The sequence below is a fragment of the Python bivittatus genome, unplaced genomic scaffold (genome assembly GCF_059951505.1).
Source record: "Python bivittatus isolate LINGU-HERP-01145 unplaced genomic scaffold, Pbiv_v1 ctg000700_np1212, whole genome shotgun sequence".
Taxonomy (NCBI): domain Eukaryota; kingdom Metazoa; phylum Chordata; class Lepidosauria; order Squamata; family Pythonidae; genus Python; species Python bivittatus.
In genome coordinates, this window is record NW_028277098.1 from 54924324 (window position 1) to 54950627 (window position 26304).

General features: G+C 40.8%; 2 protein-coding genes across 2 annotated transcripts in view; one reads left to right on the forward strand and one right to left on the reverse strand.

Annotated features, from left to right (window-relative positions):
* Positions 1-5061, forward strand: part of MICAL1 (microtubule associated monooxygenase, calponin and LIM domain containing 1) — a 50954-nt gene extending 45893 nt beyond the window's left edge. Inside the window, exons 20-24 of the mRNA XM_007426577.4 lie at positions 67-168; positions 870-963; positions 1110-1209; positions 2509-2582; positions 3709-5061. Of these exons, the coding sequence (XP_007426639.1) occupies positions 67-168; positions 870-963; positions 1110-1209; positions 2509-2582; positions 3709-3863 (525 nt within the window). The 3' untranslated portion in view covers positions 3864-5061. The remainder of the gene's footprint in view (positions 1-66; positions 169-869; positions 964-1109; positions 1210-2508; positions 2583-3708) is intronic.
* A 24-nt stretch (positions 5062-5085) lies between these two features.
* SMPD2 (sphingomyelin phosphodiesterase 2) lies at positions 5086-26272 on the reverse strand. The gene is made up of 11 exons (XM_007426576.3): positions 26133-26272; positions 22314-22365; positions 16083-16179; positions 15537-15613; positions 13958-14051; positions 13769-13858; positions 11456-11538; positions 11046-11178; positions 10686-10790; positions 8825-8981; positions 5086-7637 (listed from the first exon to the last, which is right to left on the reverse strand). The coding sequence occupies exons 2-11, from the start codon at positions 22361-22363 to the stop codon at positions 7297-7299; spliced, it is 1227 nt and encodes a 408-aa protein (XP_007426638.1). The 5' UTR covers positions 22364-22365; positions 26133-26272; the 3' UTR covers positions 5086-7296.
* Between the last annotated feature and the right edge of the window lie 32 nt (positions 26273-26304).

Genomic DNA, 26304 nt, shown 5'->3' on the forward strand with positions numbered 1-26304 from the left:
ACAGTAGCTTTTAAGTCCCCCCACTTAATCCTTCTCTTGATTTTAGTTTTGTGTTGTGGTTTGCAGCATTTCCCCAGTTTGAGTGAAGACACTCAGTATCCAACTTGGAAGAAGACACTGTTGCGACGAGCCAAAGACGCAGAAATGAAGAGGTTTTGCAAAGCTCAGGTGATTTTTGCATACAAGCTCAGAAATTTTGCATAAATTTCTTCCAAGAAATTTATCCAAATTTATCCAAATAAGGAAATGGGATATAAAAAATTAGAGGGAAGTCCAGGCACCATGTGATCTGCAGGTTCACCTGCTGGCCTTGGCAGTTATCAAGAATATTCAGATATTTCCCATGTAGCATCTGTGCACAATACTGCAAATGTGTGTACATCTGCATTCTAGCAGCATCTCCCACAAGTATAATGCTCATTACCTATGGACAGCAACCTTGTTTGGTTGTTCTATTCTCGTGTCTTTAGAGTTGTGCATGGGGAGGTGGGGAAGGAGGAAGGGGCACAGCTGGCATGTACAACCTTCTCTCCTCCTACTAGTATAATAATGAAGATATAACATCTGAATATGATATTCCCAGAGAGCTATACCTGTGTTTGAATGTATAGAGATGTTTGTGTTTCATCCATGTTTATTGTATTGATTTTGGAAAATTCTTCTGTGATATCATTAATGCCTTAGCAATGGAGCTGCCCTGGATCCTAGTAAAGACTTAAATGTGATGTTATGATAGGCCTTTCACTTACCTGTTTTAAAATTGTGCCTTTTCCTGAAATTCCCTCCCCTGCTACAGAAACTGGTTGCAGGTTCCTCTTCTTGCATTTCAAAATTCTGATCAATTTTTACTTTGACCAACATTTTTGCAGGCCATCCAGAGGCGGTTAGAAGAGATTGAAGTGACTTTCCGGGAGTTAGAGAAACAAGGTATAAAAGTGGAACAATCTCTGCGGGAAGAAGCAGGTAAGAATCTGAAGCTTCCTTCAATAGGAATGATGTTTGAGATTGCCACATGTGAAGAATGTGTGCCACAAAATGGTTAAATGGTTCTTCTGTAAGCTGACATGTCAGATTTAACTTGCCACACCTCCCCTCATCATTTTTTCCAGGAACAGAGTCTGAACTGAAGAAACAATGGATGAACCAGTTGCTCTCGCTGATCCAAAAGAAGAACAGCCTGATGTCTGAAGAGTCTGACCTCATGATTGAGTAAGGAACTCTGCAAGTTATACCAGTTAAGATCTGGAACTCATTTTGACTAGAGGGAAACTGATCCAGCACTGTTCTTTTATATGCCATAGGAACTATAAGAGAGACCCTAGTGTATTGGGAGCAAGCCATTTGTGGTTTCTCCTCCCACTAACATTAACCTTCAAATGAAGCAACTGGAATAGCTTCTTACCTTACCTAAAAAGTGATCTGTATGACTCCTAGATAACCTGAATAGTATTAACATCTCCATCATGTTCTAAAAAAGTACTAGAAAAGTAATTTCACACTCCAAATAAGGTAATCTGTTTGACCTCGAGTATGAATAAAAGCATTCTGTCAAAAAGAGGAAAATATAATTGATAGCAGTTCATAGTCCTTTATTATTTCGGTTAGTCTTTACCTTGTTCCAAACAGCCTTCTTGATATTTTGGACTATGGCACCCATAAATATTTTTGTAATTCTGTTTCTTCTAATTTTGTGAAGCCACCTAGTGTGGTTCTGGAGTTGGGCAGCCTAGAAATGTGATAAATAATAAATACAAAAACCAATATAATCTATGATCAGACAGTTGGAATCCAAAACAGGTAATAGGCATCAGCTTTTCATTCTGTGAAAGCAAAATCAAGAAAAAGCAGTCCCTATAATAGCATTCAGAGGCTAGCACATTTAAGTCAAAGGCTGAATTCAGCTACATAAAGACCTGTTGAATTTAACAGTGGCCAGATTTGCACATCATGCTAAATCATAAACTATAATTTCCAAACCACAGTGACTGAGTACTAACCCAAGATTTAACAACTACAGGTTGGACTAAGCCAAGATTTAACAACTATATGATATCCTATTGCAACATGAGTCAATCACAGGATGTGACTTAGACTAAAATGAAAATTCTGAGCATGAACTCCTGGCAACTTCTGGACAGGCAATTTGTACTGGAGGATCCCTTAGGGTGAAAGATCTGCAACAGGAATATAAAATAAATATTCCACTGGTAAATGACCAGTGGTTAGTAAAATATCTTGAATAGATACTAGTCATCATTAGAAATACTGGCAATCTTGCTAGGAAGCTTCTGTTAGAAAGGCAAATATGTCTAACTTATATTGATGTTGTTTATGCTCTTCCTCATTTAGACTTAAAATCTACAGCTTTTGAGATGAATGTATGCGTATGGAGGACAGCGAGTAACAATGGGAGAATCAGTAGAGTCTCCAGGGAAGGGAATTCCTTATGTTGCCAGGAGCTTTTTCTTAATTGTGGACAATAACAACAACACTTTTTTTATCCCCTAGTGTGCAAGAGCTGAAGCTAGAGGAGCAGCAGTGCCAGCTGGATCAAGAACTGCGGCACTACTACAATATGGATGGTAAGAGGGAACATAATGGGTCCCCAAGCTCATTATGAGATGAACAATAATCAATTTTTTGCCCTGAAAAGAACTGCTGTTTAATCAGAGTCATATTTATACTCTTAGAATTGTTTTTGAATGGCTTTAGGTAACCAAAACATTATTAATGTAGCAGCCCTGCTGTGATTGTGAAAAGCCTGGAAGGTGGTGGTCCTAAGTCACATAGCTCTGGAAAACCCAGTGTTGTGAAAGTTCTAAACAACCGACATGCCCACTGGGTATCAAACAGAATTTAAAAGTCAAAAGAAAAGTTTTGTCTGCAGGAACCAGTTTCACATTTGCTTCTGTGACAGTTTATATGTTTTGTCAAAGTTTGGCTTTGACAGCATTATTTATTATGATCATCTGTAGTCTGATATTCTCAGGATAGGAAATATAAATGAAACAAGGGTAGTATATTTTATCTTCTGGTCTTATAATTTTTCTTTTTAAATAATAAAAGAGTTTGGTTGAGAAGAATACCCTAGTCACTCACGTACAGCAAGATGTTAAATATAACCAAAAGCAATATTCATTCGTTCGTTCATTGAATGAAATAAAAATATTAGCATTTTAGGTGTGCTCACTCTGTGTCCTGAGGGTCATATTTTATGTTATACAAATAATATACAGTGCATGTTCCCCTTTGTGGGGGAAAATGGACACATACTGTTAATAGTTCAAGTATATGTAACATGAATCAATAACCTTGACACTTCTCATCAATTTTTTTTTCTCTTGTGTGTGCATGGAATGATGTTGCCAAACCTACATTGGGGACAGAGGTGGTGGTGCTAAGAAAGTTTATATTCATTCATTCATACATTCATTCAGGGCATAAGAGTGTAATTCTGGGAAGCCTTTTCCTGATGAAACTTAACTCCAGGTTTTCACTTGATGTTTTTTCACATTTATGAAATAATAGATAAAGAATGGGGAACTTGTAGCTCTTCAGATGTTGCCTGTTCTCAATTGCTGTCAGCCTCAGCATGACCAAAGAGGGGAGTTGTAATCTGGTATCTGCAGTGCCACCAGTTCCTCTCCTTCTTTATTATGTAATTGAATATTATGATGGTTTCTTATTCTGAGCATTTTTTTTTTAAAGATTCTTTGAAAACTTCTGAGGACTATGAGGCAGAGAAGATGATCCTGTCCCAGCTGGTTGCAGTTGTGAATCAACGCAGTGCTCTAATTGAGATGCAAGAGACGAAACGACTCAGTGAACTTTCTGAGCATGCTCCAATGATGGAAAATCTCTAGAAGATTTGAGATCTGGTGGATGAATTTGCTGAAATTAGTGCCCTTCATCTTTGGCAAGCCATTCCATTTTAGCAAAAACCACCCCTTGAACAAGGAAGTTAGCTGGTGTTTTATAGTCTAAAACAGCTTAGCAGTAGCTTTCCTGCTATAGATGTGGAAATATGCTCAAACTGACACTGAAACGCGCATTGCAGTGGTTATTGTGAGTGTATGAATATCAGTCCATATGCTCAGACATCTGTCCATGTTTCCATTACTTTGAATACTACCAGGGAAAACCCCAAAGTTGGAGTTTATGCAGAGTTTCCCCTTGAAGATTAGTGCATGATGGTGGTTCCTAGACTGAGATGAACAAGTCTTATCTTGATGCAACTTCATCTACAGAACTGTGGGTGTTTCAAGGAATAAGGAAACAATAAGGAAACAATGTAGAACTGTTTTTAATAGTTTGCTGATATTACTGCTGAAGGTTTTAAGATTCAAAGCAGTCCATTTGCAGCATTTGGACAAAAAATAATATTGAGATGTACATATTATGCATATAATAGCTACAGTTGTATATATTTGCATGCTCCACCTCCGCCTCGTCCAGCAGAAAAGATCTCTTTCACCATACTGCAGCAGGTGACCATGTTTGTGATCATTCTAGATCTGGAAAATTAGGAGGGCTATATTGTTTAAGTGGAGAAAACACATTTCAACTATTCTAAAGAGCATTACGCCTTCATGAAGTTCAGAGGAGCCTTCAAACTCTCCAGAGCTGTATTCTAGAGGAGGAGGAATGGTTAAAAACTCCTGAAGGATACATAGAATCAACGGAGTATTTCAGGGAAAGAGGCAGATGCCCAAAATTTAAAATTAAAAATGGCATCAGCAAAGGGCTTCTGTCATAATAAATATCCAAGGAGAGATGTAGACCTCTCACACATTTCTCCACGTACATACAAGTGTAACAGATGCTATAGTCCAAGCTCCTGAAGCTGGACAAGTATGGTTTAAAAATGCATGTTCTTCCTGCAAAATAAACAATGAATGTGTACACACATCACAATAAACTGCTCCTGAAGAAAAGCTTCAAGAGAGCAGATGTTATTAGGTAACTAAAGTCAGGTTGCAATCTAAAAGCTGCTACTTCTGGATGGGTATAAGCCAACTGGTTTTTCACAGACTTGCTCCAATAAACATAATGGAGTGAAAAAGAAATGCTGTTCTGTCTTTTGTCATCCAAGTTAATTTCACAACAGAGGAAATATCCATCAAACCTTTTCAGAAGCTTTCTTGGTTTCAACCCAATTTCCTCCAAGAAGCCACCAGGATTATGTTAATTGGCTCTCTGTAAGTAAAATGTGAATGGCTTCAAAGGCTGAGAATGCACTTCTTAGCTAGAGGTTAGCAAGTGAATTCTGACCTTGGACTGGAGCTTAAACTGGTTAGACAATTTTCACATCAAATACGTTGAGGAAGAGCAGACATTTAGTAGATGAAAGAAATGCATGTACCAAAGATGCTGTTCTAGATAGAGCTGGTTGCCTGTTTCTTTACAGACACTGGATGATTTATAACTACTTCCTACTGTATTTTCAGTAGCTCTAATCTAGGTCTTGATATCATAGCTTTGTACGCTTCAAACATCACCTTTTGATTCAGCTAATCAAGTTCCTCTCTCTTCTTGGTTGATTCTGATTCCACTCCAAGACAGGTACAATAGGGGTGTGCAAACCTTTCAGTCATTGACTGTTCTGTGCATAAGATCCAGTACTGGGTGGTCTGTGCCCAGTCCAAAATATGCATATATCATCTGGGCAAAAGTGGGAAGAGGAGCAATGGCCAAAGGGAGGTAAGAGGGAAAAAAAGCAGAAAGATCAGGGGAGGGCTGCGTGCATGTACCATGAGGAGGAGGCAGGAAGGGGGGATGGGGCATATCAACTTTACCCTGCTCATCCAATAAGATTTGCCTTGGCCAAAACCCAGATGTTCCAGGTTTTGGTTATGCTGGACTATGACACTCTTGGGAGAAGGAGTCATGTAAAACCCTGTACGTGACATAAGGTAACATCTATCACTCTTCTCTAAGAACTTAAGGAAAGGTGGACTGTGTATACCGTTCTGATAGTGCTTCTAGATATCCTTTCCTACAATTGCTAAGCATCAGGAGCCGGATAGCTCCTAAAGCTAATGCACTACACACAGTCATCTAAAGCGTGAAGGTCTGTGAGTTCAATTCTCAACAGAATGTTTGAACCACACAGGATAACATCTGGCTACCTGTGTCTGAAGAGTCCCAGGAAGGCCAAAACTAGTCATGCAATGCCTCAGGGCAGTCAAGGTAACAGGAAGCAAAATAGTCAGACTCGGTTCTAGGGCAGCCACTTGGATCTGGCAGCTTTTCTCTCCCACAAGGGCAGGTAGAGCAATCTATGGCTCCTGGAGCCGGACTGTTGCTGAAAATTGGGGGTATAATTCCTCGGGCAAGGTGACACATGGAAAACAGAGACAAAGAATTTCTTCCTCCCCAAAAGAAACAAGAAAACTAGACCCACCCACTGCCTCCCTTGGGCTCTCCAAAATGTTACGGGTAGCTCCTAATCCCCGAAACATAACACAGATCTGTTCTCCAAGATTACTTGTTGCAGTTTTATAAAAGATTCCTATCCCAACTGCAGCGGCATTTATACATGAACTTAAAGAGACTGAGAAGGACAGAACAAAACTTCACATACAGGTTCCAGATAGAATCCTTGACATATCTTACTAAAGTAACTCAGCTAAGAGTGCTGGGGAAGAGCCATCTGCCCTAAATCCTGGAGAGTGTAAACAATCATAAACAACAATAGTTTGGTTTGTTATAAGACAGCTTTATATAAAGCTTATTCAATTGACACTTCAGCTTTAGTTTTGCTAGCCAAGTCTTTCAATTTCTGTTTCCCTTTCAATGAAATGGGAGCTACAGTGGTCAAAGACAAATGCATACTAAAATTTTACACAGCAAATTACATGTGTGAAAAATAGATTTCCATCAATAATTGTTACCGTTTACTTAGTTACTACAGCTGAAAAGAGAATTGTGGTAGGAAAAGTAGTTGTATACAATTAGTAATGCTATATTTTATGCATCTGTTCTTACCTGCTTTTTCAGTATAAATTTAACCGACCAGTATGTGTATAATTCTATTAAAAGAATATTGTATGATAAAATCTGGTTTTTAAATAGCCAGTTTAGTTTCAAAATCTCCCCATGTCTTCAGCACAAAGATTATCTAAAAAAAGGTTACTGCCACTACTTTATAAACCCCCCTTTACAGTATCAAATGTTAATTATCATTCCACATTTAAAAACCAGTGAACTGTTATTGCTGAGAATCACAGAGGGACTTGTTATGCCCACCACTGCCCAGTCTCTTGGTCCCTATCATCGATCCAGCCACCAAATGTTTCACCTGCTATTGAATTTGTCTTGGAGCGTCTGCAGCCCCACCCGCATCTGTTCCTCTGTTCCCCCCAGCACCTTCACTTCAATGATGTGGAAAAGATACAGCACAGCTGAGATAAGCAAGACTGACACAGAGAGTAGACTGAGCAAAGAGAAGGAGAACTTGGGGAAGGGCTGCTGGAGAGCACCAAACATGGAACTCAGTGCCATGGCTCCTTGTATGACCAGCAGAAGCAGAGCCAGGACAGCCATGCGGCCACAGGAGTACTGCTGCCGCTTTGCTGAATGTAGCCCCACTTGCACCTCCAGACGGGCTTCGTTCAAGACATCCACCAGTATTGGCTCTGAAAGTAAAGAGAACTATGAGGCTCAACCACATGAAGCTATTAATTCTATACAGTGAGATCCAACTATCACAAACTGAATGTTATTTTATCAAAAAAACAGAGAGCGTTATTTGGCTATCCCAGTGGTTACTGTTTTCTTTCTGAAATTAACAAAATGGGAAACTAGCCTTATATAAGCATCTGGGTAGAAAGTTATAGATGAACAATGATACAGGCTGTGACAAAATGGAGAAGGTAAACAGCATCTGCTATCTTGCTACACAATCTCCTAGACATACAAACTCTACTTATGAGAGTGATAACTTCAGACTAGAAAAGGGATAAGAAGTTTTCATACACAAACTTGCACAGAGAGTTGAATGAGCTGGAAAAGCTGGCAGGGAGTAATAGTGTTCTGGTTGGATTCAGAGCAAGAGAAGAAAACTGGCAAGCAAGCAAAGATGGATTTAGGCAGTCCCAGAGTGCTCCAAAGAAGCAAGCTCTGGGGTAATTCAAGATCACTGAAAAGGAAAATTATGTAGTAAAGGATTGGTATACTCAGCAGAGGCATCCAGAGGAAGAAGAAACCAGAGAGAAAATCAAGTTTGCGTTGGTGGCAAGAGATTGCCAGCTAAAGTTTTAATTAAAGCCCTTGATTAACTCTCTGGGGAATTTAGTAACAGTTACATTTTAATGGAGGCATAATCAATTCTAGCAGAAGCAGTACTACTGCAGGCAGGGAGCTAGTTAATCCCAGAATGGTACAGCAATTAGGCCAGAAGCAATGCATTATATTCCCCTGAAGACAGAAGCCGAAAGACGGAGAGGAGCTGAAGCTTTGCATGGGTTAGCCAAATGTCACATGTCTAATTAACTAACCAAAAGAGTCTATCTCATAGATAAATGTGTATCTTCCTTTGTGATGCTGCAAATAAAAAAATTGAATTAGTTCACAAGAAGATCCTTGCATGCTGTCTTTTGTCTGACTGATCCTAAGAAGCCTCTCATAGAGGCATAGGGAATCTGGGGCCTCCAGATACTGCTTAATATTACAGTTCCCATAACCTCTCATTAGTAGCCATGCTGTCTAGGAATGATGGTCATTATGGTTCAGCAGTAGCTGGAAGGCCACAGATTTTCTGTTCCTGGTGGACGTAGCTGCTTTTGCTCCTCTTGTGGGAAACCAGTGAAACCTGAACACTCACCAACTGGAAGATTGTTTTCACTTTTGTTTGATTGGTTTTGAGCCACAGAGAGTGTCACTTTGACAGCTTCATGGTCAGAGTAAGGAAAATCCTTGCCCGGAGCAGTTCCAGTAGTAGTTTCATGAATATTGCACCTAATATCATATCGAGACGAGCCCTGCAAGAAAGGAAGGCAAACAAGGTGGCAAACTGCTTGTTATCTGCAGACTGCATGACTAAAGAAACATTCCTCAAAATGAGCTAGATTATGAACTACAAACAATGAAGGGAAAAAATGGAATATTATTTTCTTAGAAAAACAATAGCAGTTTGAAATCTCCAAAAGGGTAAACTATTTTTTGTTGTTTAGTCGTTAAGTCGTGCCCGACTCTTCGTGACCCCATGAACCGTATCATGCCAGGCCTTCCTGTCCTTCACTGCCTCCCTGAGTTTGCTCAGTTTCATGCCCATTGCTTCAGTGATGCTATCTAATCATCTCATCCTCTGCCGTCCCCTTCTCCTTTTGCCTTCAATCTTTCCCAGCATCAGGGTCTTTTCCAAAGAGTCCTCTCTTCGCATTAGGTGACCAAAGTATCTGAGCTTGAGCTTCATCATCAATCCTTCCAATGAGCAATCAGGATTGATTTCCTTTAAGATTGACTGGTTTGACCCCTAGCAGTCCAGGGGACTCTTAAGAGTCTTCTCCAGCACCACAGTAACTATATTTACCCCAAGAGAAATGTCATTATACTTAAACTGTTGTCATATAATCTGTCCAAAAAGGTAAGTATCTCCAAGGAATGTGATTCTATGGCATCTCCTGGCAGTTTGTTCCCTTGGCTAATTTTTTAAAATCTAATTAATCTTAAATATCAACAATTGCAATTTAAAATCCACTACCATATCTCCAGATTTAGGCAATACATACGTTCTTGCCCACATATCTGTGTTAATATTTTATAACTTTTATTTGAAAGGAAAACAGCTCTGATTTAAGATAATCCCATCTTGCCAAAGAAAGATTAGACAGTAACGGAAGCAGATGAGATTTTTGTTTTCTCAGCAAATCTAAGAGGACCCTCCATTTTAAAGATAAAGATCAGTTAAATTAGAGAACTAACAGTAAATTAAAGGCGAGCTTAAAGATTTTCAGTGTTTCTGTTCAGTCCTTTTCACCTCATCTTCCTACAAAACTTTTGGCGAATTTCGCTTTATTTTCCTGAATGTATCTCAAGAGGCTACTTACAAACATCCAGATTCAAACTAAGAAACCACTGGAAAACATTATAAGCCACTGTATTGCAATGGGAGGGAACAATAGCTGTGGGCTGAGTACTGGATTCAATCAACTTATCTCAGTGCTGCAGGACAGCAATGCATAGACCTGCATTCTAAGGCTGCACAGTGCTTCAGAACAGGCATGGGTGATTAGGCAGCACTCGCCTGCAACTCCCTAAGTCAATTTTTCCCTGGGATCAGGCAGCTGCTCTCCCTCCACCACCATCACATGCCCCTGGTAAAATAGTGCATTCAATTTAAGCAGTTCAGGCAGGCCCTACATGCCTTTGATTCTGTCTTTGATGCTGAAGTGCTGCACAACCCTACTGCTCTTTCCTTTGTGCATATTAGCACTCTCTGGACCTTCCTACCCTGAAAAACCACTCTTCTGAGAGCAACTGTCAAATGAACACATCAGCAACAACAAATGGCTGAACCTATTACCAAGAGATAAAGTGCTTTTTAAGTTGAAATCATTGGGTGGCAGCCTTGTTCAGTGGGCAGTGTTTCTTAAATGTGAGAGTGTTCATTCTCACCTGCTTCCCGAACTCTCTCTATAACACTTTGCTCAGTCTCTATTTTCTAGACCTTAACTTGCACGTACTTTATAAAGAACGTAGTCAATTCGAATCCCCTGGGGATAACACCGTAGTTCTTTCTTGTTGATGTAGCAGTTGTCTGGCACTAGGGTACAGCCATCTTCACAGCCCTGGGAAGAAGATCAGAGACAACAGAGACTCTAACAAAACATTTAGAGTACTTGCAACAATGCAAGAGGTGGATTGGATTGCCACTGCAGAAATCTAAGTTTTGGGGAACAAAAAGGGAGATAGTCAAATGGATAAAACAGGTCAAGTTAACTGTACATCAAGTTCTTGGATGAGTGAAAGTAATTGTTTCTGAGTTTCAGTGGCAATCTACAGACATGGACATGTTCAAGTACATGTGCATGAAAGATGCTCACTTCAATTCTCTCTGCAGCTATGAAGGAATCTCGCAGTCCTGCCCAGCCTCTCAATAGCCGAATGCCAACATCTTCTGGGTGCATATTCAGATCTCCTCCAAGCAGCACCACATCAGCCCCTTTGGAGGTATGCCTGGAAAGGTGAGAGAGTATCATAAAACAAGAGGGAAGAGCTTTTTGAAGGGAGAGATATAAACTGTGTTATGTGAAATTTATCCCTGATGATAAACACCCTTCTCAATCTCTCTCCCACTGGAGAGGCTGGCATGAAACAAGCTGAACTTCTTCTGAGCAAAAGCTTTTAACTACTGACTAAGGGGGGATGGGGGCACAGTAAGTGACACAGCACCTCTCACTGGATTCCAATACAGCACAAACTTTTTCTGAATTCTACACATATAATTCCTTACTGTATGAACTGGCTAAGTTCCCAGGCCTGAACCACTCGATGGGGCAGGTATGTATCCTTCTCTCGACAATATTCAGCATGGAGCTGGGGGAAAAAAATGAAGAAATATATAAAAATTGCACATGCACATTATGCATCCTGAGCTCATCTTAGTTGCTGAATTTAAATTTTAAAAAACTGAAAAGATATTGGTTCATGGTCACACGAGAAAGGTGGAAAGAGTCTGTTATGTTATGAGCTTCTTCCTGAAAGTCTCATGATAAAAATGGACTTCTTGATAGGTTTTAGCATAGAATTGTTTGATTAATCTTAGAACACAGGTAGAGAATCTTCTTAGCATTAATGACTGCAATGAAATCTGAAAGAAAGAAGGTTGAACAATGGCCAATAGGGGAAAATGGTGGATTCCTGTTGGAATTCTTGGTGGGAATTGCATGTCCTAGGCTATCTATCAAGTGGCTGATTACCACAGTTCAAAATGGCTTGTTTCCCATAACCGATTGTGGACAGGAATTGCATTTAATATTGGGTGGAAGGCTAATGGTTGTACTGTTGATGCAAAAATGCAATATGTGTACTCTTTCCTGTCCTTGTCTGGCAAGAGTAGAGTTGAATCAATTAAAAAAAAACCTGTGTTAAGCTAATTTTAAGGCTTAGACTATAGTTGTGCGTGATTTCCATAAAATCATGCCAATGATGTTGAGTGGCATGATCAATGGAGGCTCCAGGATCCTCAAGACCCAATGTGCCAACTTCTGTCTTTACCCACTTTTAAGACTAGCCACACTTTATCTAGACAGACAGAAAAACCCAGCTAGTTGCAAGATGGAACCAAAAAAAAAAAAAAAAAGCTTGTGTTCTCCTTCAGCTATGCTAGAGGACGAGAAGTGAATCCAATTGAAGCTGTTGTGTATTCTTCTTGAAATCTTGCAAAAATTTTAGTGATATACCCCAAACAGAAAAAAGACTGTAAACCTTTGGGACTGAATTCACAAGCTCTGCAGACTGCCCCTTGGGCTACTACCCTCTATGGCTTCCACTATAAGAATTTCCAGGGGAACTGCTATGTCAGTCCCATGTAAGAAAATTAAAGAGGCCAGGGCACCTTAAAAATTAGCATCTTTATTACAGCACAAACCTTTGCAAAGTACTACCAATTCATCTGAATGAAGTACTGTACATATTTATTTATAACAACAGAAAATTAAAATAGAAAAAGTCAGCAACAGACATCCCACCAAAAGCACTCCCTTGCTTCCTCTACACACCCAAAACACCCACTACTACCACACCCAGCTGTTCCAAACACAGGGCTTTTTATACAACCTCTCCCCCATTTGGACCCTGAAGTATTTTAGAATTAAAGGGGCAGGCACACAGTTCTAGCCGCCTACATTCTTTTCCAACCCATCCTTCCACAAACAGCAAGAAGGCCCTGGTGATTCAGGTAGTAGAATCATCAAGAGTTCCCAAATGCCTTTCAGAAAACCCATGTTTTCATACCTTTTCAAAAATGTAATAGGAGGTGGTCCAGATATCTGAGGGTAGGTTGTTCCAGCGGCAGGGGACTATGACTGAGAAGTTCTGAACATGGGCTCTCTATAGATTACATTTTCTCAAATTTAGTACCTTTAGCAAGCTCTCTCAACTAGCTGGACAGACTCAACTCAGAGAAGGCTACCTCAAAGATATCTGAACCTTGAGCCATTTGGACTGTAAAGATAATAACCAGCACCTTGAATTGTACCCAGACCCTGACAGTGAATATAATCCTAAACATTTCTGCTGGAATAAATGTGTTTGCCTATATGGTAACACATGATTCATTTGTTTAGGCCAGAATAGTTATAGTTTAACCAACAGATTCTTTTGTTATCCACTTTGGAATGCATTTATTGTAACCCAGCCAGAGCAGCTAGTTCTATATTAGCAGAAATATCAGAAGAAATGTGATGATGTTTGCAAAAGAAAGACAATGCAAAACAAATTCCTTCTTCTTACATATCTTTGGAAGGTATCTCCAAAGAAATTTAAAAGCCCTGACCTTGCCCTGCTTCGTCCCCAGAAGACAAGATGCAAAATAGCCACTTACACAGGCAGATGTGGAACCCAATAGCAAAGTACTACCAGGGATATGAATTCATGAAGATGGCATCTTCCAAACTCAACTCAAAAGATGGAAAGTCTAGACTCCTCACTCCTTTCCACATGATTTAGTTATTTTTATAGCTTGCTCTAAGTACCCAATTTGGGATTTGAAGGAACCTTTCATAATTTTAAAATGCAACAAAATAAAACAAATAGAAATGCTCACATGAGTCACATAGACGTTGAAAACAATGCCCTGGATCTTTAGCACCACGAGCCCCACTGATTTGCCACCAAACCAGTCTCCATGCTGGAACTGTGAAAAGGAGTACAGTATATATAAAACACAGGGGCAAAACTGAAACAACAATGAGATCTTGCACCCTTGCACCCTTTCCTAAACATGTCTACTCACCATGTATGGATAGCCATTCACAGAATATTGGTACAAGAAGGTGTCCAGGATCTGATATTTGGAGAAGATGCAGAGCCCACTGCCAATCACCCCACTGTAGAAGAACAGACACCAGAGTCATCACTTTATGATAGGCAGTCTTTGGGAGCTTCAGGCCACACCTTTTGTCAGAGGCAAAGGCTCTGGGGGTTGGAATGTCACTGGAAGGGGTGGGGCAAGAATCCCCCCCTTCTTTCTCTCATTTCTTGGATTTTTCAAAATTAAAATAGGTGCCTTAAGGCTACTGGAAGCTTTACACATTTATTCTACACCTTGGTTTTTGCAAAGAATTGTACCATTATTATTTGGCAGTTTACCACCAAATTTGGGCATGCAGTCGAGAGTGATTCTGAGGGCTGAAAGTAAAAAGGCCTGGGGCTTCATATCTCTGCCTGAGAACAGGAGGCACTGTTTCCATTTCACAACTGTTGCTAAGTTATCACTCAATTCCCACCCACCATCTGAAGCTAAAGCTGAGCTTTCTGGAATACAACTGTGTGATAAACACTTATAGGCAAATGTTTCCAGAAAAAGACCAGCATTTAGATCCTTTGGAATTATTCCTGCTCTGAGAAAGGAGTGACATTTCACAAAGCCACCAAAAATTCAAGATTGCAATGAACTGTGGTTTCAACAGTCACATATAGATCAGATGTATGTATTTTCAGCCACAATACAACTAAACTCTTTGATCAGCATCCTCAATCACCAGGATAATTTATGTGATCCATGTGCCAAAATTGGCACAAAGGCACTAAGTTGCTCCATGCTCAGTTGCATTTAAGCGATACAGTGTATATTTTGATCATGCTACTGGGGATCTAGCTACTGAAGAGTCAATAGGGCTCAAAGTAGTACAGGAAATTCAGCTGGTCTTTCCCAATTTGATTGCAAGCATGACTCAACATTCTGCTGCATTTGCTTGCACGCTATATAAACATCCTTATTACCCAGTAATATCTCCAAGTTCATTGGTCTCATAGTCAGGATCAAGTAGTGTAAGAGGCCCCAGTGGAGACACATCCCATTAAAACAAATTTGCAGGCTGTTCAATCAACCTGCCACACTTGGTAGGCAAGGACCACTAAAGGTACAAAAGTCAGTTGAAAAGCAAAGGGCAATTATCTGCCAGGAAGGTAAGTCCAACTGACAATGTTTAAGTACAGTTAAGAATGCATATTTTTGCAGAAAACATCCGGAAAAACTTTTCAATCTCTGCAGCAGCCCAACATAGCTCTTTGCTTTGAAGTTTTCAACCAGCTTCTCCCAACTGGCATCTTCCAGATGTACTGGACTACATCTCACATAATGCTTCCTAGGGATGGCAGAAGACAGCCCAACATATCTTGAGAGCACCAGATTGGGGAATGCTGCACAATCAACGTGACATCATGATTCCCAACTGAGGTTTTTTCTGACTTATAGAGTGGCATCAACTGGATATCTATGATACAAAGCCTACCAAAGCTGGGTTCATCTACTGCCATTCAGAAGTTAAACAAAAGGCAAACTTATGAGATTATCTGAACTCCATTTTTACCTTTTGAAGTAGTGGGAAGAAGGGTAGTGGGTACAGAGTTTTTTTTTCAGAGCTAGGTAATCTTTTTCACTCCACACCTGAAAAGCAAAATGCCATCAATCACCACAGTGATTCTGAAAAAAGTAACAAAATGGCAAGTTGATCTGGGGACCAAGGTCCTTAAGCTTATCTTCAATTCATTACCAGTCCCAAAATAACTTTCTTCCATTTGTTATGTTTTTCTGGTACAGAAAGTAGAACTTGGTAACTGTACATAGTCCTTTAAGACTTCTCTATAGCACAGCAAGGAGGCCTCTGCTGATTTGTACCACAACAGATTGACACACACCATCCAGGGGCTGAATTTGCACATCACGCTAAGCCATAATATAATTTATTGAGTTTTGGCTTATGGCTAGGTATGAATCAGGTCATGATGGTTTCTTCAACAAAATGAACCACGCCTTTAACATCATGGATGAAAATGTAACATGTCAACAGATGAACTAGGAATAAAATCCCACTTTCAGTTCTAACAAGATCCATTTTAGCATGCGAAATCTTCACCTCCTGTAAGAGTGCCAGGTCAAATCCCTCCTGGTTGAGGGCATCCCCAATCAATTCAACACGCTCTTGCCGCAATTTGCTCAGGTAACGAATGGCCCTAGACAAGGTGAAAAGGAAAGGGAACAGAGTGAGGATCGCTGTTTTGGTGGGTTGGAATAAGAACTTATGTTGAATCAATTTGTATGTATACTAATATAGGAGTAGTACTGCTGCATGTTAACTTCATACTGTCTCTCTTTGTTCCTCTCATGTAACATCCCTGCCAATCTGTGTGTCACTGACTACCTGGTCACGGAGTTCATGCCTTGAGGGGACACAGAACTCAGGGACGTGTGCTGCCAAAGTTCCTTATCCCTTCCTGCTGTAAACGCAGGGTCAGCTTGTTAGAATAACTGTTAGGGCCTTGACTGAACTTACATATCAAAGCTGTTCTATTGCATTTCTAGGAATGTGTCTGTAATGTATCCACACCCAAGGATTGGTGTGCTTATGGTAATCTTGTCTCCCTATCAGTGGTAAAGCAATTATTTATTTATTTGGGATCTTCCACTAGTATGGGCACATGCTCAAACTATTTTTAGTCAGCTTACTAAATAAGATCTATGTAACCTCGTGGCTCTTGCTCTTAGCCCTTCTGGGTACAACAGACAAGTGACTCACTATAACCTGCTAGCTTTGGACTAAGACCACTGATGTGTGGATCCTCCCCAGTTTGTTGGCTTAAGTGATTTTTACCATGACATGGCATATTGTAAGTCCTTCATTCTTTACAGATAGCAAAGAAAGAAGCACCATATTGAGGGTCAATCTTGGCACCAAATACAGTATTCTTCATTTATTGATTTTTGCATTTGTTATCAGAACATTTTTGTGAGTGTCTATGAGGGTATCCCCTAATTTTATCCCTACCATCCTAGTGAGATAAATTGAACTGAGACTAGTAGGTGGCCCAAAGCCTTCTCAATTCAATCCTAACACCTCAACCTTCAGACAGAGCAATTTTCGCTTGGACCATAGTAAAGCAGATAAAGTTAGAGCCCATTATCAGTTGCAATCCCTTTAAATATAAACATATATATATATATACACACCACCAGTGTCACCGATGTACACACATATACTTAAGATCAGGTCCTGTTAAGGCATATTAAAATGGCTAGAAACACTGTGCAAACACAGCCCAGTTGGCCTTACTTGAGGATTAAGCCAAACCATCAAAACGGGGATGATTTGGGGCATTTCAGAGAAAAAAGGATAGCTCCTAGAAATAGATCAGTAAAAACCTGAGTGGCCAAACCAAAAATATGAACACTCAATTAGGCTGACAATATAGAATGACACCTAATTCCTTTGTGTGGCTTCTCAGAATTACAAATACACACAGACATACCAAAAACCGGGAGCAGTTTTGTGAAATGCACAGTCTTCCTAAATTCAAGTTCAAGGGATTAATGCAATATAATTATATTAGCATGCATACAGTATATACTGGGCTCTCAGCAAAGCCTTGATACTTTGCTAAGCAGCCACAAGCAAAGGCAGAACCATAGCTTATATACCCTTGGCCTACTATGTTACAAAGACAAGATAAAGAAAAAAAACCCAACACAGTGGAAATTACAGCATGATGTTGGAATGTTTTGATAAACCCATCCGTGTGACCTTAGTATTATTTATCCGTTCCTTCTAGGTCAGCATGTTAGCTAGCTACTATCTTTAAGAGATGGTCAGTGAATATGAACAATTTGGTTTTTAAAAAAATGAATACAAACTAATATAAAGTAATGAAGAAAAAAAGTAAAAAGTGCAAGAAAAGAAAAAATATATTAGTTTGTATTAGTTTTAATCTTCTTTTTTAAAAGTTTCAATAAAAATCATATATATACATACATACATACATACATACATACATACATACATACATATAAAAACAATTCGGTTTACTGGGCCACAGGTTCCTGACTGACTCTTTCCCCCCTCGCCACTCAGGGTCAATTCAGCTTGCCGTAAATGTTTTCTTACAATGTCACTTTACAGCTCACATGTGTGTGTGGGGGGGTTCCTTTTACCGCCACAATCTACAGGTGTGCTGTACGCTCTAAAGATTTGCTGATGCCCATACATTTTCTAAAAGCACACTCTTCCCTCCAAATGCTACACTTTTAAATGCATAATATTGAAATAACACTTCCTAAATATCAGAAAGCCAGCAAATAGACCATAGGATGAAATGGAACAACACAGGCCTGGCCTATACCTGAAGCAGAATGAGGATCAAGAATCCTGGGATTGTATTTTTAACGTACAGCTAGGAAACTGGTCACTTTTTATAAAATAGTGTTTTATGAAAAAATATTTTAGAAGTCAGAGAACTAGCACTGAAAAGAATTGATTGGAATAAGTATTGTTCTCTGTGATACACAACCATATATATATATATATTAAACCATTTAATATATATATATTAAAAAATCCCCTCTCACTCCTATGGCTGGTATCTGTCTTCCTCAGTCTCAGGTCCTCTACCAGAGACCTGGGAGTTTGAGGGTTCTGCACAGTATCTTAGCTGTTCCTAGCACTGCACTCTTCTGGACAGAAAACTCTGATGTTGTTCCTGGGATCTGCTGGAGGCATTCTCTCAGCTTAGGAGTCACAGCACCGAGTGCTCCTACCACCACTGGGACCACTTTGGCCTTTACTTTCCACATCCTCTCTAGTTCTTCCTTCAGGCGCTGGTACTTCTCCAGCTTCTCATACTCTTTCTTCCTGATGTTGCTGTCACTTGGCACTGATACATCTATCACCACTGCTGTCTTCTGGTCCTGGTCTACAACCACAATGTCTGGTTGGTTGGCCAGTATTTGTCTGTCTGCCTGGATCAGGAAGTCCCACAGGATCTTAGCCCTGTTATTCTCCACGATCTTCTGTGGAATCTCCCATCTGGACTTGGGAGGGTCTAGCCCATACACTGTGCAGATGTTCCTGTACACAGTGCCAGCTATTTGGTTGTGCCATTCACTATATGCTGTTCCTGCCTGTATCTTACATCCTGCCACTATGTGTTGGACTGTCTCTGAGGCCTCTTTGCACAACCTGCACCTTGGGTCCTGTCTAGTGTGGCAGACACCTGCTTCTATGGAGCTGGTGCTTAATGCCTGTTCTTGTACTGCTATGATTAGTCCCTCAGTGCTGTCTTTTAGTCCAGCCCTTTCCAGCCACTGATAGGATCTCCCAATGTCAGCCACCTCAGCTATCTGTTGATGGTACATCCCATGCAGGGGCTTGTCTTGCCATGGTACTTCCTCCACTTGAACTTCCTCCCATGTCTGCTGCTGTCTTAGGCATTCTCTCAGCAGCTCATCGTTGGGTGCCATTTTACTGATGTACTCCTAGATGCTCTGGGTTTCATCCAGGACAGTGGCTTTGACACTCATCAGACCCCGCCCACCCTCTTTGCACCTGGTGTACAATTGCTGGGTGTTGGACTTGGGGTGGAAACCTCCATACATTGTGAAGAGCTTCTGGGTCTTCACATCAGCAGCCTCCATATCCTCCTTTGGCCAGCTCACTATACCAGCAGGGTATCTGATGACTGGCAGGGCGTACGTGTTGACAGCGTGGATTTTGTTCTTCCCATTGAGCTGGCTCTTCAGGACCTGTCTTATCTTTTGGTGGTACTTGGATGTTGCTGTCTTCCTTACCTCTTCATCGTGGTTCCCATGTGACCGTGAGATACTGTAATGGAAGGCCTGAGTGGGGAAGATACTGGAATGGTGGATCAAGGTTATCAGGAGGGAGGGGGAACATTCCAGAGCAAGCGCCTCCTCAGTCTGCAGCAAGAGGAGGAGGCTAGCCCCTCCCTAGGGTCTCATGGGGTTATATCCACTAGTTGTTTAGCATAGGTTTACTCTGGTGAGATTCTGTCTATTAGGTGCAAGCTAATAATGGAACTGTACTGTAGTAGATTGCCTCGTTGTGGTTCTCGGGCTGAACCTGACAGATACCAAGGTACTTGTAGCTGGTCTCTATGTCTGGTATGTGGCCCACTGGTAGTTCCACCCCATCGGTCTTTCTCTTTACTATCATCCTGCCACAGTTCTCCAGTCTGAATGACATCCCAATGTCCTCACTGTAGATCTATGTCAGGTGGATCAGTGAGTCAATGTCTCATTCACTCTTAGCATACAGCTTGATGTCATCCATGTACAGGAGGTGGCTGATGGTGATTCCTCTCTTGAACTTGCACCCGTACCCTGTTCTTGTGGTTATCTGGCTGAGGGGGCTTAAGCCTATGCAGAACAGCAGCAGGGACAGTACATCACCTTGGTATATGCCGCACTTGATGGCCACTTGTGCGAGCTGTCTTGAGTTGACTTCCAGTGTTGTCTTCCACAGTCCCACTGAGTTCTTGAGGAAAGTCCTTAGTGTCCTGTTGACTTTGTATAGTGCCAGGCATTCACAAATCCATGTCTGTGGCATTGAGTCATAGGCTTTCCTGTAGTCAATCCAGGCTGTGCTCAGATTGGTCTGCCTAGACCTTGAGTCTCAGGCAACTGCTCTATCTGTGAGCAACTGGTGTTTTGAGCCTCTGGTGTTGTTCCCAATGCCCTGCTGAGCTGTGCTCATGTATTGGCCCATATGGTCTTGTAGCTTGGTGGCTAGCATGCCTGATAGGACTTTCCAAGTTGTGGGGAGGCAGGTTATTGGCCTATAGTTGGATGGTGCTGTTTCCTTGTGAGGGTCTTTCATGATCAGCACTGTCCTTCCTTGTCACTGGAAGTGACATTCCAGCTTCAGATGTTGGCTGCACATCTGGTTGTTCTTCCAAGTCTGCTTGAGTCTGGGTTGTAATGTGGAGTTGGTCTATCTCAAGTTGTGAGAGCAGCTTCCTCTTCACTATGTTGAAGAGCTGAGTAACTAGTAGTTTCTCAATTAGTGTGGATGTAGGTCTACTGTCCATCCATAGTTCCCTCATACGTTTCATATATCCCCTCTCATTAGGTCTACTGTTGTAGTAGCATTCCATCAATTCCAAGTTCTCTTGTCTCGTCCATGTATGGTTTGTTCCAGTAGCCCATTTATCATCAGATTGTCCTACTTCCCCAACATCTGATGCAGACCTTGTTAATCCAGGCGACGTCTGAGCCGGCATGACTCTCTTAGTTTGTGTCACTCTCATCTTTGACATAGGCAGGTGAAGCGTTAGGGGGTCTTTGCCCAAGGACCCCTACTGGTAAGGTAGGTACCAGCCAGGATTTGAACCCTGCTCTCCTGCGTCAAAGGTGGTGCTCTAACCACTACGCTATCTAGTCTGCCCCCCCCCTCTATATATATATATACTTGTACTTCCCTATGTATTGCAGGAAACAGGAACAAAAATAGAGTCCTGCCCTAACCCCATAATAAGCAATCAAATTTTACCATTCAGCTATATTTGCAAGCTAGGCTTAGATCAGCACTGGAATTTGAACTTTCCCCAAAAGAGGGGGAAATGCATTAAGACTCTGAATAAAACTCTGAATATTATTTTTTGTTTCGTATAGAATAGAAATGGGATTCAGAAGCTGCACCTACTAACACAACATGCATCAGCTGACCCATCTCATCTTTTTCACTTTCTTTATCTGTAATAATCACTCTCCAAGAAAGTGATTTCTGCACCTAGCACAGAAATGATGTCAGCTAATAGAAGATATGCTGGTTAATGTGTAAAGATGAGTAAAACTATGAAAAACTCAAGAGAACTATATTGTTTAAAGTAGTTTAGCTGCCTAAAGGAGAAATGAAGTTGAACTATCACAATTGCAGGAGCAATCAATAGTTCTTTCCCAAAATATCAGGAAAGTTGGGTTTGAAGATCTTTTCAGATATGCATTACTGCAGCTACATTTGAACCCACACCTCCATCATTTTGGCAAAGCTGTCCATACAAATAAAACTCTCAGTGATCCAGAGAACAGGACAGGAAGAAAAGAGAAAAGAGAAACCAACAGCATCCAAGGAATATTTAGCACCACCACCACACACTAAAATTCCAAATCACAAAGACAGAGCACCTCATAGCCTGCTTTGGGATAAAAACCTTAAACCCAAAGGAAGGAAAAAAATACCTCAGTTTTCAAAGCAAGGAGTAGAATTCAGAACTCTTGATAATATCTTAGAAATAAGTCACAATGGAAAAAGCTGTTCAGATCAAAGCTGCCTCAAAAAAATGCAAAAAGATAAACTCACCAGCAATTGAGGTCAAAGATACGAAGCTGCACTTGAGAATCCTTCTCCATTGCTGTGGACACAAGACAATGTACAGGTGAATTCCATTCAAGAATCAACATGATGAGAAGTCCTGCTTCTACTTTTTAGGCAAGCTGGGACTTAGGTTGACCTTATTCCCTCTGCCAGAAGAACGGGAATTGTAACTAAGAACTCTGGTATTGGGACTTTCAAGCAAGGAAGGAGGAGGGTGGGGCAGCTGGTGGCACTGATTCAGCCAGGAGTCTGAGGTTTGGTGTACAGGGACAGAGGAAGCATCTCTCATCTAAGCCTTTGGGAAATTCTTGAAAAGAAGGAGAGGTACCATGAAGACCTGCAGCTTAGCAGATCATACAGCATTGAACAGAAATTAAATTCTTTGCATTTGAAGTAATATAACAAGTGTATTTCTCTTCAATGATAAACCTTTCCCATTACTTGAATATTTCTGTCTCTTTAATTAATGAAAAGCTGTCAAGCAATTTTCATGAATACTAAAAAGCTTTTGAAATCCATAGCTGAGCAATACATTCTTTAACATCAACCAAAATATGCAAGCTTCCAAGTTCTCCAGGACCAATTATTATGGAAGAGAATTTGAAAGCTTGTACACTATTATGATCATTTAGTAGGCCCAAAGAAAGGAAATGCCCAACTATGGTACAACTATCAAGGTGAAGGAGATCAAAGTCAGCCTTCCTTTACCTGGTGCCCCTTAGATATGGTAGATGTCAATTACCATAATCCCCAGACAACATGGCCAATGGCTGAAATTGAAAAGACAGTCACCCCCCCAGCTCAATGGCATATTTTTCTGACTTTTTGAGTTAGCATTTTTGAGTTCATTGCCAGAGCCATACAAAATGGTGGTAGTAAATGTTATATGAGTTTCAACAGGAAATAGCAACTACATGTTAAATATGTGCATATCTTCATTTTTGCATGATTTGTGATAGTTATGCAATTTTGGCCATCATCTGTTTCCTGCTACTAGACTTGTTTTTTTACTGGCATTTTGCTTCCCAGCTGTTTCATGTCAGAAATTGTTGAACTCTACCTTAAATTTCCTATAATGTCCCTTCCAGTGTTTGCAGAATTGATGGCCTGTCTCTCATTAATTGGTAGTGAGACAGCCAGCCACTTATTCTAATTTTCTTAGAAAGCACACAAATATTGTTAAGTTGGCATGCAGATCGGTCTGGGTGACAAATGTTCTCAACCTTGGGTTGGGTTCATATACTGCACAACCTGTAATGGGATGTGCTTGTTTATGGCTTAGTGCAGTGTACAGTACTAAAAACATCTGAAATGACTCTCACATTAAAATATCATAATTTGACAATTTCCTATACAAATAATGAACAAATCTGTCTGACTCTGTCTTGTCTCAATTACACAAAAGCCTCTTTCCAACAAAGACTTATAATTTAACTTTGACATTGCTCCTTATCCCATGACCTTAAAAGAATTATACATTTTATGGAGCTGGCCTTTGCCACCTGAATAAACTTTATTATTGTGATCTCTTCATTATATGGCAACAAGGCTGCAATTACTGCACAGTGATGTCAGTGTGTATCATTGAAGGTCTATGATGTTGCTAAAATACCATTTCACAGATTTGGTGAATATTGAATAGGAAACCACAAAACAATCAGTCACATTCTACAACGTGTGCACGTGCTAGAAGGCTACTGTAGCTATCTAGCATACCCCATTTTCACACATAGAGGGCTGTGGTATGCCAGCTATATAGGCTATTTGTGCAATTTCCTACATGGCTTACAGGAAATTAGCACAACAGCGCAAATCATACAAAATAAATGGAACATAAAGTGAATTAAGAAATAGCAAAATGTCTACTATAAAATTACAGGTTTTTTTATAGTAATTGTTTTGTCTGAAAGTGAGAGAGACATTCTTTGAGAACCATTGAGTTTGCAGATTCAATATTAGCTTTTCTTAAACTTGTTCTCCATTAAAAAAAAAAACAGCATGAGACAGCACTGACGAATCTTCCTTCCCTCCAATCTGTACATACAATGATAACTTGAAACAAGAAGCTATGAAGAGGCAACATTCAGTATGCCAGCAAAATTCAAGAATCCAAGGATTCAAATCTATGGCTGCCAATTTGAAAAAAAACAGACTTGGGCTCAAATTCTTCAGACACAATGAAGAAGTATATAGCAATAATACATTCATAAAATACAGGAATTTACTGTTATTCTGTCTCACAATATCGGGCAGAGACAGTTCTATTATTGAACCACAGTGGCAAATATGAAAGAAGCTTTTTTGGGGGGGGGGGAAACCCTCTCATCCTAAATCAAGTTTCAAAGCACATTATAGTAAAAACAATTAAGAGTCTTATATACCCCTAAAAATTAAAAAAATTATAGCACAAGTTTTCACGGCATTTAATATTGTCACCCAATTTTATGAATTCCCAATCTGTTCATCCTCAAATGTTATATATCTCATCAATTGTCAGAAATCAAATATCAGAAGTGGCAACATTCCAAAATCACTGGGGGAAATATTTTAGCCAGCCAAGACAATTTTGCCATTGATCTTAAAGTGGCCATTCTGAAGCAAGTCTTTAAAAACAGACTGCAAAATGAAGTCCTCAAACTACAATTCAAGAACAGGACTATACATCTTCACAACTTCCAGCATGTCAAACTGTTGGCCATTCTGGCTGGGGTTTATAGTTCAACATTTAGAAAGCCATTAATTTTTCCATCCTTGATTAAGATGTTTAGCCTGTTTTCCATGACTTGAACGGAGGCCACGGTTATAAAAATGCACTCTATAAGCCTACCAAGGCAGATAGGAGTTTGCCCCTTTACAGTGTTTAATAAACGTGTGTGCGACAGAATGAGGATGAGGCAACAGCTTTGCTTTGCTGTGATCATTTTGCTATTTGCAGCCCAGACCTGGTTGGACCTCTGTCTTCCACACCATGATGGCACCCTCTCTGGGTACCATAACCTAGAGCAGTGTTTCTCAACCTTGACAACGTTAAGATGTGAGGACTTCAACTCCCAGAATTCCCCAGCCGCTGGCTGGGGAATTCTGGGAGTTGAAGCCCACACATCTTAAGGTTGTCAAGGTTGAGAAACCCTGACCTAGAGCAAATAACCTTTTGGAACTCTGGAGGCAAAAATCCAAGTTTTTTCCTCATGTTCTGCATTGCATAGGAATCCTTAACATCCACTCTGAGCAGGTTTGAGAAGAGGGCTGGAAACAATGCAGAGCAGGGAGGTTCATCCCCCCAGACCCGAGTCACTGAACATTTCCAAAGAACAGAAGACATTAACAAAACAATTAACAGAAAGGGACACGCGCGTCTCCTCCTTTCATTTGGAAAAGAATGCTCAGTCGCTAAGATTAAACGATTAAAACAAGTTCGGCCAAAGCGAGTTCACCTTATACCTCTCTTCCCATCTCACGTTCAGGGCGTGACGATACTAGCCCGCTAACCTTTCCGCGCTGTATTTCGCCCAAGAGACGCTTTAAACAGAGCTCAGCGCGTCTTCCGACTTGAGTCCGGACCGATATTAAAGCGGAAAGAAAAGGTTGCCGAGCACTCTATCTTAACAGGTCTCAATCTCCTATTTCAACCTATTCGTGGGGGGGGAGGACGACCAGCCAGGGGGCGGGAGCAAGAAGCGTCCCAGCTTCGGCGCAGCTTTCAAAGCAATCTGACAGCAAGAGGAAGAAAGAAAGACGAGGGCAAACGACTTTTCGGTGCCAGCGACACAGGACTCCGAAAGGGCTCGGAGAGCCGCTGCATACCTGGGAGCTTCTGTCACAAGCCAGCCGAGTCCACTCCCAATTTTCACTCCCTGCCCTCCATTACTCGCGCGAAGACCGTCCGGGCGGCAGCAAAGCAGCAAAACTAAGGCGGGCAGGCAGCACCTAACTGTGCGGCGCGCAGTGCATCTCGGGTTTTGTAGGCCTTCGTCTA